The 19,050-nt window shown below is 43.5% G+C and overlaps 1 protein-coding gene across 1 annotated transcript in view; it reads right to left on the reverse strand.

Annotated features, from left to right (window-relative positions):
- Positions 1 to 19,050, reverse strand: part of stard15 (StAR-related lipid transfer (START) domain containing 15) — a 77,194-nt gene that overhangs the window by 25,455 nt on the left and 32,689 nt on the right. The window contains exon 2 of the mRNA XM_084332443.1: positions 7,727 to 7,874. Within this exon, the coding sequence (XP_084188569.1) occupies positions 7,727 to 7,874 (148 nt within the window). The remainder of the gene's footprint in view (positions 1 to 7,726; positions 7,875 to 19,050) is intronic.

The following is a 19,050-nucleotide window of genomic DNA, read 5'->3' on the forward strand; positions in this document are numbered from 1 at the left end:
GCTGTGTTTTTTTCTTTATGATCTGTAAGGTGACCTTGGGTGTCATGAAAGGCGCCACCAAATAAAACGTATTATTATTATTATTATTATTATTAGCAGGTGCCGGACTGTAGTTAGCCTGGCTCACACAGCTTCCACTTCTCATATTATTTACTGAGCTACATAAAGTGTGCTTTGACTCTTAAGACTGATGAAAACAGTTCCCCGTGCCCTGCATCTCTGTGTCTCTCTTTGTCTGTCTACCATTCCATCTCGCTGTTTGTCTCTGTAACTGTCTGTGGCTCTCTCTCTCTATCTCCCTCTGTAGGAAAGACATGCAGAGACTCACAATTCACAACCTTGAATTTACACAGCATTACTTCAGCAATCTGTAAACAACTAATGGAAGCGTGATGCATGGGAACCAATAAAGCAGATCAAAGCTGAAAGCCGGTGAGAACGGTGGAGGTGGAGGATGAGGATGTTTGTGAGACCAGTAAATCTACGGTGGTTCTTCTCTGTAGTGGATTAGCAGCAGTGCCACCGGACCGGGCCTGGTCTATAACTCTTTTATCTGCTTGCCAGAACACAGAGGAGAGTCTGCTCCTTTACCCTGACATTTTAGAAACTGCCTTTGTTGTATTTGAATATAGATGTTAGTTTACCGCCGCCTTTATAGTTTAATGGGGCAGTACATCATTAAAAAAGAGGCAACCTATTAAAAAAAGAAGAAAAGAAAATACACTGGAAAAGTGTCATGGTAGTTTGATGGTGATTTCATATATACCATAATAATAATATATAAAAGAAAAATGTTTATTATTATCATCATCATCATCATCATCATCATCATCATCATCATCATTATTATTAGTATTATTATTATTATTATTATTATTATTATTATTATTATTATTATTATTATTATTATTATTATTATGGTATAATCCAATTTAAACCATACCGATGGTAATATCATGGAAATCTCCATAGTTTGTGGTCACTACCATCATTGTAGTGCACAAAAAATTATGGAAATATCACAATACTTCTTTGGACATACCATGATACTTTTTGGTAAAGGGAAGGCCCAACGACCCAAGTACCAAGTCTGGAGCCCAACCACCCAAGTCCCAAGTCAATGGACTAGAGAATGACTGAATGTCTCCCTTCCTACAGTATCCACTGTTCTTGGTTGTGTGGCTTTGTTTACGTCAGGATCAGGAAGATTTTAGGTGTGGAAGACTGTCTTTCAGTTGCTTGACCCACTGCCCTCCAAAATTATAACCTGCCAGAGCATTACTGTTCAGCGTGCACAAGCAGGCCCGGACTGGCCATCGGGAGTTTTCCCGGTGGCCTGGCCTGCAAAACAATAAAATAAAATCAATTCTGTGCAGGCCAGAATTTTGCACGCAGTCAGGCCACTGCAGGCCAGGCCAGTGTTTCTAGTTGATAGTTAGATAACCTAGGTGGGGAACAACCAGGAGATCACTGCGACAGAGGGTAACGCAGTCTAAAAGCTCTCTCTCTCTCTCTGGAAAAAGAGGAAGGGTGGAGCAGAGAGGAAGAGAGAGAAAAATACATACTGCTGACTGCTTGTATTTCACAGAACAGTCAGATGTAACAAACACTACTGGAAATAAAATGTTTCAACAGTGGAAAAAAGAGGAAGTGTGGAGCAGTGAGGGAGAGAGAGAAAAAAAGAAAGGCCCTTGCAGGAGATACATACTGCTGACTGCTTGTATTTCACAGAACAGTCAGAGGGAAATTACTGGAAATTAAATGTTTCAACAGTGGAAAAAAGAGGAAGGGTGGGGCAAGGGGGAGAGAAAATAAAATAAAGGCAAAATTGACCAAATGTTTTCTTGCACCACGGGACCACCAGGTTAGTCAGTGATAAAAATAAACATGCTAGCTAGCTAACATAGCTAACATTACCATGCATCATCATCGTCCCCTGTCAAAAGCCCAATGTTAAAGCTTAAATCAATAATTTAACCCTTGTGTCTGAAAACTAAAGTGTTACACTCTTACCATTAGGGGACAAAATTGTGCTCTTCAAAAACGCCATAAAAATATTATATGTTGAAATACTTTTCCACTTTTTTCCCCCCATACATCTTTTATTCAACTTCAGTACTGATCATAACCATTTTAATTTAAAATGTTCTTGTAATGTCAGATACAAAATTAAATACTCCCACTTTTCTGATAAGAGTTTACATAACAAAAAACAAATAATCCATCAAAATCAGTGTTGTTGCTAATCATTGACACATAATGATCATAATTATTAGCCTGTAATAATCCCACACAGAAAAATCCACTTTGCATTTGATATATTGAAAATAAATGTTTTATTAGTGTGTGTTTTTTTTAAACAATAATCTGTTATGCCATCACAAACAATTGGCCAGGACGGGCTAACTGCCGTGGACTGGAGGAGCTGGGTTGTGGACTGTAACCAATACATTTTATTATTTAACATCACAATTGGACTAGTTTCTTTTTCTTTTCTTCCATTCACCACTTTTAGCTCTATTTTAGCCCTATTTTAGCTCTTCTTTTTAGCCCTATGTATTTGTCCATCTTGTGTATGCTATGTATTAACTTCCATTAACTGTTTTTAAATTGCTGTTATGCTGTGATGGACATCTGAATCTCCCCTCTGGGATAAATAAAGGTTTTCAATTCAATTTAAAGGGTAAAAATTTGTGATGCACCGATGTGAAAATTGTGGCCGATACCGATAACCGATATTAATATTGCTGTTCTGGCCGATACCGATATTTACCGATGTCGATATCTCTGTATAGAAAACACTTTTTTATAATAATCAAATAAAGAGCTATTTTCCAAAACGCATACTTTTTTTTACTTTTGTAACTTATTTTCAGAAATGACTGATATTTTTAAACTATTAAATAAGGCCAAAACATGTCAAAAGAAAAGATATTAAAAAAAATATATAATAATAATAATATCTGCCCATATCGGCCCTATCTTGATATCGGACCGATACCGATGTGTACAAAAACGGCCATATTGGCCGATATTATATCGGCGGCCGATATATCGTGCATCACTAGTAAAAATGATAAAAGTCCTGCACCAGAATGCAGGGAATTAAGTCTTTGTAACAAAAAAAATCCTGGTGGGGGACCCCCAGACCCCCCGCTTAAAAAGTGGCCTGACTGGGGCTATATTTCACACTATATTTCCCGACCTGAATAATTCCCCCAATCCGGCCTTGTGCACAAGTGTCTGTGCGCTCTCTCTCTCTCCTAATAGTACTCATAATAACAAGGACACAATCATGATGTTAAATGTACTCTTTTTATTAATTTTTTTTTATTATCTTTTTCCCCCTCCTTTTTTCCGATTTTTCTCCCATCCCACTGTTAGTCGTTATGCCAATTCCCAACCCCCTTCCTGGTTGTTGCACACTTTCCCCTACTGTTGGTCCGAGAGGCCGAAGACTGTCACATGCTTTCCTCCGACGCATGTGCAGCCATACCAACAGCCAGCCTGGCCACACAGATTCTCACTGGGAGAGTGTAACGTGTGGGAGGCCGCACTACCTCTCTCCAGATCCTACCTTCGTTGAGCAGGCGCCCCGACCGAACTGTAGGGGTCGCTGTCCACAACGCCCAGGACCCACCCACGGCTCCCCTCCCCCTAACTCATCCAAACAAGTTAGTATAGCGATCAGCCCGAGCCAAGGCAATGCTGACTCTCCGGGAGTCGAGACCGCAGCCTCTTGCATTGGTGACGAGCACAATCTCTGCGTTAAATGTACTCTTAATAACAAGGACACAATCATGATGTTAAATGTACTCTTAATAACAAGGACACGTGGTGTTTAATGTACTCCTAATAACAAGGACACAACCATGATGTTACAGTAAATGTACTCTTAATAACAAGGACACATGGTGTTAAATTTACTCATAATAACAAGGACACAATCATGATGTTAAATGTACTCTTAATAACAAGGACACATGGTGTTAAATGTACTCTTAATAACAAGGACACAATCATGATGTTAAATGTACTCATAATAACAAGGACACAATCATGATGTTAAATGTACTCTTAATAACAAGGACACAATCATGATGTTAAATGTACTCTTAACACTTTGAGCGCCACGCCGTGTTTTCCTTTTTACCCCCTTGAATGCCACGGTCCACTCCCAATGTTAACGTTAATATCGCCTAATCTATGTTTTAAATTATGGCTATGTGTCTAATCTGCCCGTCGCTTATCAAAGAATCATTTTCCAGTCAGTGTGGTCAAGGCAGATTGGTTTTTTATCGCTTAATTTCCGTTTGAGAGCATTTTGAAAAGCACCCGTTTTCAGGTGAAAAACAGCCCATTCTGTGATAATCGCCTTTTACTGGAATATTCCAGAACGTTGATATTTGTCGGCCTATTTATGAATAGTTTTCAAATAAACGCTAGATGATCAATAGTATACGTGCACGCACGCACGCACGCACGCACGTTCGAGCCGCGCGCTGATAATAGCTGCTTTCATTTCCTCATGGATTTTACAGTGAAACAGATAGAGCACATATCACAAAAAAGCTTATATCTCCTCGAAAACAAGTCTGATTATCCTAACACTGATAACATAGATTCCTTACCTGACATCAGATGGTATCCAAATGGTATATTCCAATTCCTGATCACCATTCGAAAAAATCGATAAGTGTATAGATCTAACGTGTATACAGTAGAACTCATGATCCGCGGGGCTCAGAGGATCCAGAATGAACTCTGGTAACTCCGGCTGCATCAGTGGACTGGAAAATGTGGACTGGAATATTTTTTTCCCCCCCATCCATTTTCATTGAGTCCATTCCAAAAGGGTGATTTACCATCTGGGAGACGATAGGGGGCGCTTTTTTCACATCTGATCGCCGGCGGCCCATGGGTAGGCTAGGGTAGGCTCACGTGATGCAATATGATTTCAGATCGCTTAAAAAAAAAAAAATTATCAGAGAAATCTCGTGAGTGGCTTTCAACGTAACTATCGTAAACCCGAGATAAGCCGTGAGTGGCGCTCAAAGTGTTAATAACAAGGACACAATCATGATGTTAAATGTACTCTTAAGGACACATGGTGTTGAATGTACTCCTAAATGTACTCTTAATAACGAGGACACATTCGCATCGGCAACCCAACTAACTGCATGTGTGTGTTCCTGTGTGTGTGCCGCCCATCGCATGTGTGTCTGCCTGCATGCCAAATAAAGACTTCTCCAAAGTCCAGTTATTATTATTACATGGCGTGATGGACACATTGACACATGGTATTGAACTGGTCTTACACAAAGTGCCACATCTGTGAGCCACCACTAGGGGCAGAGTGGCTAATGGTGAGTAGGGCTGTCTTAAATACTTCGAAGCTTCGTTCGATGGCACAAGCTTCGAACATAAAAAAAAATCCAAGTAAAAAAAAAAAAAAAAAAAAAAAATGTTTGCCTCCAAAATCTTGCGCCTCCATTCCAATGAAACGAAAGTAAGCGGCGCCTCGACTCCACCTCTCTACAACAAGCATGTGGAGATTATCTGTGTTGAAAACAACAAGGACATGTGCAGCAGACATGTCGACGAAGAAGTCATCAGACGTGTGGTTACACTTTAAAATATGCAAAGACAATGCCCAAAAAGCCGAGTGCCAGATATGCCAGAAGAAAATGGCATATCACAACTCTACAACAGCTTTGTCAAATCACCTAAAAAACGTAAGTATCGTTGTACACGACGGCGACGCCACACAAAACATTAATAAGGCTATGCCTATGCTGCTATGACTAATGTGTTACCAATTTAATTGTAATCATCTGCTTTTGTAGGTGCATTGTCTGTGTTGTGAAGGGCCAGATTAAACTGAGAATTTACCTTTATTGTTTGATATACTTTGTATATTATTTATATATATACACGGAATATCCCTTTACCTGCGTTCAGACCAGAGTAATATTCGCTCTCCTATTGGACAGCGCCCCCAGGCGCCAGCGCGCAAGCCCCCAACGGCAAGTTCAAAGACAACTGCAGGCATGTCAGAACATGCCCGGAGTCAGCGTAGTAATACCAGACAAGGACTGAGGTTGGGACTAGATATTCACTTAAGTATAAATACGGCGCAGGTGTGAACAGCAGCAGTTCGGTAAAACAGTGAAGTGAGCAACCTTGCGTCCAAACAGAGCATTGAGAACCGCGTGCGAATAGAATGGTAAAAGTGTCAGAGTTTAATGAAGTAACGTTGAGTTCGACTTAATCTAATGTGAAGTAAATAGTCGTTCAGTTATTGTATATCGTGCGGCCACAGTTCTTTCGTGTGTAGTATTACCCAGCGGTTCGTCGTGTCTTTAGCTAGTGTACTTAACCAGGCTGTGTGGCCTAAATACGTCGCCCACACCCAAGGAGTCCTAGGCGGAGAACCGTTGGACATGTACACAGGAGAATCGGCGTCGGCGATTGCAGAACCATTACTGGTTGGATTATATTGATTTGGAACGTGGTACCCGGAGAAGAGCATCGTTGATTTCCACTATCGTTTGGGATTCAACCTCGTGAGGATTACAACTCGGGTCGGCCTCGTGGACGGGGCTGGCTAGCTGTCATCAATGCTGATTACAATTATTACTTTGCTGCTGATCAAGGGAGTTTACAAGGACCGACTCCTGTACCTGGAGTCTCTTTATTCCTCATTGAATCAGACGGAGTACCCGAACATTCCTCTACCCTCCAGGCCTTACACCCCCGGAGGGAACCCATTGTCTCCAGTCGGTACCAGTGTTGCCCTATATAGTTGCTACTATACGACAGGTGGTGTCAACTTAGACCCATCGTAGGATTCCTGCTATTCTTAGTGACTCATGCTCTTGACTGACTTTACGTATATTCTTCGCCATACAAGCGCGACCCTAATTCTCATTCTGTAACCTAACGTTGCCTAATAATAATAAATTACCCTCAAATACTATTTCTGTGTCAATGCCGTGTTCTTGTGGGTGTTCACCATCTATATTTGATGTACTGTCTGGCCAGTAATTAAAGTACATAACTAGCAGTGGTTTAATCTATCACAATCTTTAATACAGTCAGGGTTTTGTAACCCCTCAGTTACAGTCTGATATAATTATAAATTATAAATTAAATATAATATAATTGTTTACTTGATAGACGAAGGTTGCAACATAATTATGAAATGTCATGTCGTTGGCTGTGAGAGCAGCCCCACTGCACCCAGGCAGCGCAGCTGAGTGAAACCTTGTTGGCTGCGTCACAGTCACGAAAGGGGCTACTTAATTAATTAATCCAATCCACTTTATTTATAGAGCACATTTAAAAACAACAAAGTTTACCAAAGTGCTGTACAAGTCCCACAACATAAGGTAAAAAATCTAAATTAAAAAATATATTAGAATTAATATTATTATAATTTTTTTTCTCAAAGCTTCGAATTAAAATCGAAGCTCGGCCACGAAGCTTTGATTGCCAAAAAAAGCTTTGAAGGTCAGCCCTAATGGTGAGTGAATGAATGAATGCATGCATGAATGGTGAATGAATGAATGAATGAATGAATGAATGAATGATGGATGAATGAATTCATGAATTTATGAACGAATGTGTGAGTGACAGAGTTAGTGACATTGCCGGTCAATGCAGTGCTTCACATCTAAAAAAAACAAGACAAAATAAATCAATAAAAATAGAGCGAGTAACTCACAGGAGTAATAGCCGACGTCTGCGTTGACCGTGAGCCTGCCGATGTCGTGGGTGTCGATCATATTGGAGTCCCACTTCTTGCGGTAGCTGGTGTCATGGAGGACGTCGTACAGGGTCTCTGCCGTCACGTCCTTACACACTATTCTCATCTGGGGGACAGAGACAACACTGTGAGAACACCGTATTTGTGTTTTCATTTCATGGAAGACAACGCACAGGGCCTCCACCGTCACGTCCTCAAGCACTATCCTCATCTGGAGGACAGAGAAAACACCATCATGGTATGTTCAGATACGCCGCAAAGAGAAATACTGTCTCGCTTTACTTGCGTCTGTTTGACAGTTTTGGGACCGTCTCCTAAATGTAACCTATTCAGTATAAAAGGTAAATGGCTGCATTTACAGTATAAAGCACTTTTATCCAAAGCGCTTTACAATTTGTTCCTCATATTTTACCCACTCACTCACACATTCACACACCGATGGTGGAGGCAAGTTAGGCGACCATGCAAGGTGCCAACCTACTCACCGGGAGAAGTTAGGGGTTAAGTGTCTTGCTAAAGGACACTTCTGACACACTGCCCGGGAGGAGTGGGAATCGAACAATGAACCTCCGGGTAAACAGATGACTGCTCTCTACAGTACCTACCGAGCCAGTGTCGCCCCCCACAGTATCTGTAGGCTACAGAGTATTCATAGCCGTCTATTTCACAGTCATTGTGAGGATTTACCCACGTTTGCTCTGCCACAATGTTCTCAACTCCAGAACAGCACCTGTGCCGCCTAGCGCCAAACTGGAGTCCGTCTCGCTCCGTTCAATTCTCTTCATTCACTTCATGCATTTGCGCCACCTCTAAATCTCTTTACTGTGTTTTTGAACAGACTTTTAGAATACAGTGTAGTAATATTGACCAAAATACTGGATATGAAATTATTCTTTGTATTACGATGGATACTCTCGTAGGGACCTGGATCCAATCTAAAGGGCCTGTGGACGTAGGGGGTTCAGTGAGGACCCTAGTATTCTACAATTCTGTGCGGGGGAAAAGTGTATTGGTTTTACTGCGCCATGACTTATTGTAACGACTCTAGCAACTGCCCAATGAACCTGTGCCAAACTGGGGCCAAACTGAGATTACTGAAAGGTTGCAGAACCCCTGCATTGAAGGATAACATTTCTAAATGTATCTATTTCTCTCTCTCTCACTCTCTGTATGTGTTTTTAGAAGTAGAAAGCTTTATTGTCATTGCACAATACAGTACAACGACATTTGTTTGTGCAGCATCCAAAAAGAACGATACCTACATACACACACTGCCACACAACACATTCCATGTACCCATACACACACTACCATACATACAATTGTGTACCCATACACACACTATCACACCACACATTCATGTACCCATACACACACTACCATACATACAATTGTGTACCCATACACACACTATCACACCACACATTCATGTACCCACACATACCCTCTGCTACACATGCACTTATTCACAAGAACATTAAAAACGTTTTTAAAAAGCATCGCAAAACATCATACATTTGTGTTTGTGTGCATGTGATTGTGTGAGACAGAGAGAGAAAGAGATAGAGAGAAAGAGATAGAGAGACAGAGACAGAGAGAGAGGGAGAGAGGGAGAGAGAGAGACAGAGAGAGAGGGAGAGGGAGAGAGAGAGATAGAGAGAGAGGGAGAGACAGAGAGAGAAAGAGAGAGGGAGAGAGAGAGACAGAGAGAGAAAGACCTAGGGGGAGAGACAGAGAGGGAGGGAGGGAGAGAAAGAGAGAGATAGGGAGAGAGATAGAGATAAGGAGTGAGAGAGGGGAAGGAATCGGTAAGGAATCAGGAGTTTGTGCGAGTCATCAAAAGTCATTATTGATTTGGCTAACTAGTGTAGTGTCTGTTCAAAACGTGGCCATTGGGAACTGGGCGATTGCTTGGCCCCCAGACATCGGCGTACATCGTTCATCTCTGTGACGCATCTAGGGTTGGGTACCTTTCACATTTTAACCGATACCTGAGAATCGATACCGGTACCCAACGGTACCTTTTTTCTGGTACTTTAGTCTCTAAAAATGTTATCTACATACCTCAGTTGTAAAAAGAAAAAAAAATCTAAAATTCTAATAATTTATTATCATATAATAATATATAATATTGCAGCGAGCGTTGTCTGCATCTAGCTTTGTAAAGTGTAACAACACTTGCAACCGTTTTCGGCTTGCCATTGCCCCGACTGCTTTGTTGTTGAATCAAGTCAAATCCTAGGTAAGCGTGTATTAATAATAATAATAGATCAAAATTTATATAGCGCCTTTCATAGAACCCAAGGTCGCTTCACAATCAGGAAAAAAAATAGGGCTAGGGAAATAGGGGGGAAAAAGGGGATGAGGGAAGGTAAGGGATAATGGATAATGGACCTAATCTAATCTAAACTAACTGATGGGGAAAGCCTTGGTGAAGAGGTGTGTTTTTAGAGCAGTTTTGAAGGTGTCCAGGTGATGCGGAACTTGACTGGGAGCCAGTGGAGGTGGATGAGGGTGGGGGTGATGTGTTGCCAGGGCTTGGTGTGAGTGAGAACCCTGGCAGCTGAGTTCTGAACATACTGGAGCCTGTCCAGGGCTTTGCTGGGTACCCCGAACAGGACTCCGTTACAGTAGTCCAACCGGGAGGTGATGAATGAGTGGATCAGGGTCTCAGCCACAGAGTCTGAGAGTGAGGGTCGGAGACGGGAGATGTTTTTGAGGTGGTAGAAGGCAGACTTGGTGACGGATTTGATGTGGGAGTGAAATGAAAGTGTGGAGTCAAGGGTGACACCCAGGTTACGGACTTCGAGAGACGGGGAGATGGAACAGCCGTCAACGTGGAGGAGGAGATCTCCAACCTTCCCGAGCAGTGCCTTGGGGGCCACAACCATGAGCTCTGTCTTTTTGCTGTTCAGTTTCAGTAATTTGGTTGACATCCAGGTTTTTATGGCGTGGAGGCAGTTGACTACGGACTGTGGGGGGAGCTGGGAGGATGGTGAGGTGCTGATATAGAGCTGAGCATCATCAGCATAGCAATGAAAGTTGAGTCCGTAGTGACGTATAATCTGACCGAGGGGGAGCATGTAAATGGTGAATAGTAGGGGACCCAGCACGGAGCCTTGGGGGACACCGTGGTTGACTGGGGCCAGGGGGGAGGATGAGCCACTGACGCTGACAAACTGAGATCTATTTGTGAGATATGAATGAAACCAAGACAGAGCTGTACCGGTGATGCCAAGGTTGTCGGAGAGGCATTTGAGGAGGACTGAGTGGGATATTGTATCGAACGCCGCGGAGAGGTCGAGAAGGATAAGGAGGCTGATGTGTCCGGAGTCTGCAGCAAGGAGGAGGTCATTAGTGATCTTGATGAGGGCGGTCTCTGTGCTGTGATGTGCTCGGTAGGCTGACTGAAGGGGTTCGTAGAGCTCATGGTTGGACAGATGTTGATTAAGCTGGGCGGCGACTGCCCTTTCCAAGGTTTTACTTAGGAAAGGAAGGTTGGAGATCGGCCGGTAGTTATCCAGCACCTCAGGGTCCAGACCAGGCTTCTTTAGGATGGGAGTGATGGAGGCGGTTTTGAAACAGGAGGGAACTATTCCAGATGACAGAAAGGAGTTGATGATGTCCGTTATAATGGGGCAGAGGGTAGGAAGGCAGGCCTTGACCAGCACCGTAGGCATGGGGTCGAGGGAGCAGGTGGAAGCTTTGGCTCTGGTAAACAGCTTCATGACCAGCGGAACATCCACTGGGGAGAAGGAGGAGAGGGAGCACTGGGGATGGAGGGATGCAGCTGGGAGCATGTAGTCCGGCATCAGGGGTAAGTGAGGAGGGGAGGGGGCGGGCACCGTGAGTTGTTGGTGGATGGAAGTCACTTTAGCCTGGAAAAAGTCAAGGAACTTAGAGCAGAGGTCAGGAGCATCAGCAGTGTGAGAGGCAGTGAGAGGGCGGAGGAGACGATTTATAGTCGAGAAAAGCGATCTGGGGTGATTTTGCTGTGAGGTGATGAGGGTGGAGTAGTATGCAGTCCTGGTCGCGTCAACATTTTAGGCAACCAACTTGTGTTCAGCGTTTCTCTGATTGGCCACGACGCCCATGTGACCGCGGCAGCGCGAGAGAGCGGCAGTGCGGAAATAGGCTGCATTCTATTGCCATGCTCTGCGACAAACTCTAACCTTAACCAACTCCGAAACAGCGCCTAAACTTAACCCTTCTAACCTTAACCAACTCCGAAACAATGCCTAACCTTAACCAACTCCGAAACAATGCCTAAACTTAACCATAACCTTAACCAACTCCGAAAGAATATTGCCATGCTCTAAGACAAACTCTAACCTTAACCAACTCCGAAACAGCGCCTAAACTTAACCCTAACCTTAACCAACTCCGAAACAATGCCTAAACTTAACCGGCGAAAGAATGCATGTAAAAAAAAAAAAAAAAAAAAAAAAATTGAAGGGATTAGAACTTGTCACCAACGCACCGCAGGATCCACAGCAAGGCGGCGAACCAGTTGAGCTAACCGTCGATGTTAAAAGAGGGGGAATTACGGCTGCATAATGCCGCGGCAGAGCGGAGGCCGCGGGGGCGTGGCTAGACGCAAGTTGGTTACCTTAAAATGATTAAGCGTCCTGGTCTTGGAGAGAGCCTCTTTGTAGGACCTCACGTGGTCGACGAAGGCCAAACGGTGGACGGTGAGTTTCTTTTGTGTGTGTGTGTGTGTGAACGTTGACGTGAGGCACACTTCATAGACATAGGTTTCCTTTCGCGGTAAACGAAACATTGACGTCGTCGTAATAATTTTTTTTTATATTATTATTTTTTAACAGTACCGAAATGTGGCACCGGGGGATCTCACGTGAATCGGTACTCGGTAGTACGGACGTGATTCGGTTGGTACCCTTAAAAGTACCTAATTCGGTACCCATCCCTAGACCCATCTATGTTTTTATTAGTGAGTATTTTATTTCTCTGCATAGGCTGCACAGGCTACTTCTTTTTCATAATGCCTATGGCCCTATGAACATAATTACATTAAATTGTTTTTATAGACTAAGGTTAAAAAATAAGTCAGATTTTGCCATAGTCTCTCAATAGCATAATAATTACAATATTATAGCCTGATGATAGCCTTGAGATAAAGACATAATTAAATAATAACATCAAGTTTGAAGAAAGTACATTACTGTAACCCCCCCCTAAATAAAACTTTCACCAGCACTTAAGCTCTCCAAAAAGCCAGGGAAAACCTGGCTTAGTATTCCTCACTGGAACAAGGGGATTAGCTAGTAGGAGCTTAGCTAGTGACGTCGCTAGTAGCTAATCCCCTTTGGGAATGCTAACAATACTAACATGCACTTAAGAAACTGAAGGACAATAGCCCCTTTTAAATAGATTCCGCAATATTGCCGTAAAAAAAAAAAAAAAGACTCCTCCAAATCATATAGGGGAGAGTGGGGTGAGTAGTGCCAAGGGGCATGTAGTTCCACCCCTGTTATCTAGAAAACCATAGAAGAAGTTGGTCATGTGACAACATATTTTTGAAGAGGCATCCATTTCACTCAACCTGCAGAGAAGGGAGACACCTGGCTTGAGAGGTAAGCACATTTAAGTTCAAAAAACCTTTTTGCCCTCCAAAGTAAAATTTGTATGATCAAGGTTTTTTGATTGCTGTGTTTGAACAATTATAGACAACTTTGAAAACAGTTCACACATGTTTTAGTGCTTTAGTAAGCTACACCATGAGTCTATACAGTTAGCATGATGCTAGCTCAAAACAGCTGGGGGATGCATTTTCTTCAAAATGGTAGGCTTGGGGTGATTTGTGCCAAAGGGCCTGGGTTAAGTTGTGCCAGATATTCTCTTTGTTAAGTTGCCCCAACTTTTTTTTATTAATTATATATATTACTTTATTGTATTTTATTGTTATTGTACATTGCATTCTTGCATTTGATCACTAAAACTATGTGATATTCTTAATTTTAGACCAAAATCCATCATGCCACGCAGATATACAAACGGAAGAGAGACAGGGTTTCAACTCCTCTTGAGAAGTTGGAAAGAGCAGTGAAAGAGGTGCAACAGGGGAAGACTATACGTCAGGTTGGAAAGGAGATGAATATCTGCAGGATGCTTTTACCGCTTTTGAGATTAAAATGATACGTTTTACGTAAAATTATCAATGGCACAATTTACCCCAGTGTATTCTCTCTAATGTCACAACTTACCCCGCACCGGGGGCAAGTTGTGCCACAAAACCACAAAATCTTTCTAAAGCTATATTTCTGAAACAGTTTATTTAAGATCCAAAGTGATTGTCCCCAGGGATGCACAACATCCTAAACTATATGTACCCCACTCTCCCCTATGCAATTTTTTGTACATTGAACCCAAAACAAATCCAACTAAATGGCTACAGTGATTTTATATTGTGTTATGTTCCATTTGATACAACTCAGCATCGGAACCGTGTGGTAACGTTAGCAACTAGCATGCTATGCTAACGACAGACAAACGGGTCTATTGTGGCTAGCTCTAGTAACATTACTCCACACTAGGGCTTCTGTCCTCTCCCGGACTCGTACCCCGCCGGCTTCCCACCCGCGAACACTGCCTCTGCTGTGGTAGGTGAGTGCTTAGACCTCTACAATACCCAGACGCCCCATGATGGAGGTTTTTGAGACATGGAACAAGTTGGTTTTATGCCCAATTATCATGTCCTCCTCACAACAGAACAAGGATTCAGGTTACAAATCTGCTAAATGCCCCTTTTAATAGGAGAAAAAACAAAAAGGAAGAAACCTCAGATGGGGAATTCAAGGAGAAATCACCTCAACCAGGATGGTCAGGTGCGAAATAGTTGCTGAGGTGGACAACTGATCATATAATAAATGGAGACATAGACAGGTACTGTATGAGTAAGCACTAAGCAGAGATATTAGGGATGCACAGGAAATCTCATAATTTGATTTTGATTCTTTGGGTCACGATTCGATTCTAAATGTATTCTCAATTCAATGCATAGATTTGATTCTAGATCGCTTGATACTTTTACTTTTCCCATTCGATTAAGTCTCAAAGAAAGAAATCACACTGAATCAAATAGAAACCTTTACTTACTTTATAGAAAACCTTGAATACGATTTATTTTCCAGTTTAGTCACTCAATATGAAGCATAAATGTAATAATTTGAACAAAAAGATGTTACTGGAAGTCTTCTGCAATAACGGAAGCAAGGCTTTGTTTTTTTAGAATTTGTGAATCACTTTTTGAATCGGGTAGAGATAGAATTGCAATTCTTACGTGAATCGATTTGTTTGCACACCCCTATGAAGTACAGTACAAGAGTATCAGTGACATCTAGGGATGGGTACCGAATTCGGTACTTTTGAGGTACCGAACCGAAACACGTCTGTACTATTTTCTATATTTATTTTATTTTTTTTCATGTCAACGTTCACACGCACAATATATGCTTACCTAGGATTTGACTTGATTCAACAACAAAGCAGTCGGAGCAATGACAAGCCGAAAACTGTCGAAATTGTAGTTATTTGAAGTTTGGATTTTTTTTTTACGACTGAGGTAGGTAAATTACATTTCTTGAGACTAAAGTACCGAAAAAAGGTACCGTTGGGTACCGGTATCGATTCACAGGTACCGGTACCGGTTCAAATGTGAAAGGTACCCATCCCTAGTGACATCCATCAACATTTTAGAATAATTTAGTTTGACATCATAATGTATGAAAAACCACTACTGTATCAAACCAGGAGCCTCAGTGTCTGCTGACATCAGTAGCTGACGGGAAATAAACATGGGCCCAAGCTGTTCCCCAGCAACACAATTCCATTGAAAAAGGCCTATACTCAACCACGTGTGACTAATTAGGACAATCTTAAACACAAGATAAAGAATTTGAGAGGAGCGGTAAGCGGTTACTGTACTCCGGTGGCGAGAACGTCAGCTTTTTTCCATTCTCATAATCTTACAAGTTGTTTTGTGTTGTTCGGCAGGTCACCGACTCTACTGCGGCCTGCAGCTACTGTGGCTGCTGGTCAGCAGGACCTGCGATGGAATAAGACATTGTGTGAGTCAGCGTAGCAAAACGCTCCGTGTAACTCAATCACCACAGCCAGGCAGCTACGTTAATCATTTATAAAGCACCTCTCTCCCTCTCTCTGTCCCTTTCTCACACTCTGTCCCTCTCTCCATCTCTCTGTCCCTTTCTCACACTCTGATCCCTCTCTCCCTCTCTCTGTCCCTTTCTCACACTCTGTCCCTCTCTCTCTCTCTCTCTCTCTCTCTCCCCCTTTCTCACACTCTGTCTCTCCCCCTTTCTCACACTCTGTCCCTCTCTCTCTGTCCCTTTCTCACACTACTCTGTCCCTCTCTCTCTCTCTCTCTCTGTCCCTTTCTCACACTCTGTCCCTCTCTCTCTCTCCCTTTCTCACACTCTGTCCCTCTCTCTCTCTCCCTTTCTCACACTGTCCCCCTCTCTCTTTCTCTCGCTCACTCTCACACACAAACACACTGTCCTTCTCTCTATTTCTCTTTCACCATCTCTCCCTTTCTCACACTCTGTCCCTCTCTGCTCTCTCTCTCACTGTCCCGTTCTCACAATCTGTCCCCCTGTCTGCTCTCTCTCTCACTCCCTCCCTCTCTCTCTCACTGTCCCGTTCTCACAATCTGTCCCCCTCTCTGCTCACTCTCTCACTGTCCCGTTCTCACACTCTGTCCCTCTCTTTCTCTCTCTCTCCCTCTCTCTCTCACACACACTGTCTCTCACTGTCCCTTTCTCACAATCTGTCCCCCTCTCTGCTCTCTCTCTCACTGTCCCGTTCTCACAATCTGTCCCCCTCTCTGCTCTCTCTCTCACTGTCCCGTTCTCACAATCTGTCCCCCTCTCTGCTCTCTCTCTCACTGTCCCGTTCTCACAATCTGTCCCCCTCTCTGCTCTCTCTCTCTCTCACTGTCCCGTTCTCACAATCTGTCCCCCTCTCTGCTCTCTCTCTCTCACTGTCCCGTTCTCACAATCTGTCCCCCTCTCTGCTCTCTCTCTCTCTCACTGTCCCGTTCTCACAATCTGTCCCCCTCTCTGCTCTCTCTCTCTCTCACTGTCCCGTTCTCACAATCTGTCCCCCTCTCTGCTCTCTCTCTCTCTCACTGTCCCGTTCTCACAATCTGTCCCCCACTCTGCTCTCTCTCTCTCACTCTCTCTCTCACTGTCCCGTTCTCACAATCTGTCCCCCTCTCTGCTCTCTCTGTCTCTTTCTCACAATTAGGGATGGGCACGAGTAATGTCTTCCCAGATAGAGTACTCGCATGAATTGCTAGAGTAATTGTTAGGGAATCTATTTTTAGAACGCATTTTAAAGAGTGTTGCAGTCACACACACACTCTCTCCTCTTCGTCCTCTGTTTTATGTCCTCTCTCTCCCTCTCTCTCTCCCTTTCTCACACGGTCCCTCTCTCTGCCTGTCCCTGTCTTTTTCTCTATTGCTCCTTTTTCTCCCTCTGTGACTCAATCTCGCTCTCCCTCTCTCTCCTTCCCTCCCCTTCTTCTCCGCACGCCATCCACCTCCTCCACCTCTCTGAATGGAATGTCGTCGGTGGCGGTAGTGGAATGCTCAATAATTCATGCATTAGAAGCAGCGCATCACTGCTCCAGAAAGACTCCCTGAATTATTAAAAACTGGCCATATCATCATCTCCCCTCTTCCAAAAACATCCCCATCATCCACTCCCCTCTAACTCCCTTCTGTATCACGCTCCATTACCTCCTCATCCTGCCTGACCGCACGCCTGCGGGGGCCAGACTCCTGGGTTCTACGACTCCCGGGTTCTACTCCTCCTGGGTTCTACTCCTCCTGGGTTCTATCCTGGGTTCTACTCCTCCGGGGTTCTACGCCTCCCGGGTTCTACTCCTCCTGGGTTCTACTCCTCCTGGGTTCTATCCTGGGTTCTACGCCTCCTGGGTTCTACGCCTCCCGGGTTCTACTCCTCCCGGGTTCTACTCCTCCCGGGTTCTACTCCTCCTGGGTTCTACTCCTGGGTTCTACTCCTGGGTTCTACTCCTCCCGGGGTTTACTCCTGCGTTTTATCGGAGGTGGTCTCTCGCGTAGATAAGATCTTTCTCCACGCTGATTTTAGTGCTTAGAATTTGACTCGATAGTACACTGTTGAGGGAAATTACCGCTCTATGTTCTTGAACGGCCTTAACCCCTTAAAGCCCAACTTGCAGGTTAAACCCTACTCTGCAATTATGGGTAGTTTACATCATTGGTATCTAATTTAATTATTTATTTTTTTCCATTTGACGCCGGAAATTTCACTCAGAAATGGTTAAAAAGGTCCACGCAGGAATAACATGCACAAGCAAATCTAAAAGCTTATCAGACGCTAGCACGGCCGTGACGTCACTTCAGGAAACGTATGCCTTATGCCCGTCCGGGTCATAGTACTACTGGATAATTGGCGCTGGCTAACATTAGCATTATGTCTACTGTCGTGAACCATTTTAGATCGGGGCATGTAGAGGAGTTTGGGGAACGAGTGAAATCATGTGAAGGTCCTCTTCTCAGACCTGTGTGGCAAAGCACTGCACACGCATCATGCAAGCTACACGTCGCTGCATGTTGATCAATGGTGGCCCACTCTGTGCATCACAGTGGGCTACTATTGTGCTAACAACGTGCCGCGGTGTCCGGCTTGTCGGCCGGCACGAGTGCTCGATTTGGGGTGGTTCTCTCCTCTTTGTGTTAGGGATGCACCGATATGAAAATTGGTCGCCGATACCGATTGTTCAACTAACACTATCGGCCGATACAGATACCGATATTTGTATATTTGTATATAAGTATTTGTATTTTCTTTTTTTTTTTTTTTTTTTTTTATGAAACTACTGTATATTTGTATGTGTATGTTTATTTGTAGGCCTCTTTACTTACTTAAAAAAAGGAAACATCAAGAAATATGTTTATGGTATCACTATCTCTCTCCCAGTATCGTCTTGCGGCCTGCAGAGGGATACTATTTTCTCAACCAGAGCTTTCAACCAATGCAATGGAACCATTCTGGCGGCCTGCAGCGGGATACCATTCTCTCAACCAGAGCTTTCAACCAATGCAATGGAACCATTTTGATTGACAGTCGATTCGGCCAATTACGCCACACCGCTAGCACCCACCTCCTGCTGTCCTTACCACCAATCGGCAAGCGTTTATTCATTTTTCTACTTTCGGGCATGCCGCCATTGTTCTGTTTGCGAGAGCAGAAGTTGCAGA

Source organism: Notolepis coatsorum, assembly GCF_963971535.1.
Source record: "Notolepis coatsorum genome assembly, chromosome: 16".
NCBI lineage: Eukaryota > Metazoa > Chordata > Actinopteri > Aulopiformes > Paralepididae > Notolepis > Notolepis coatsorum.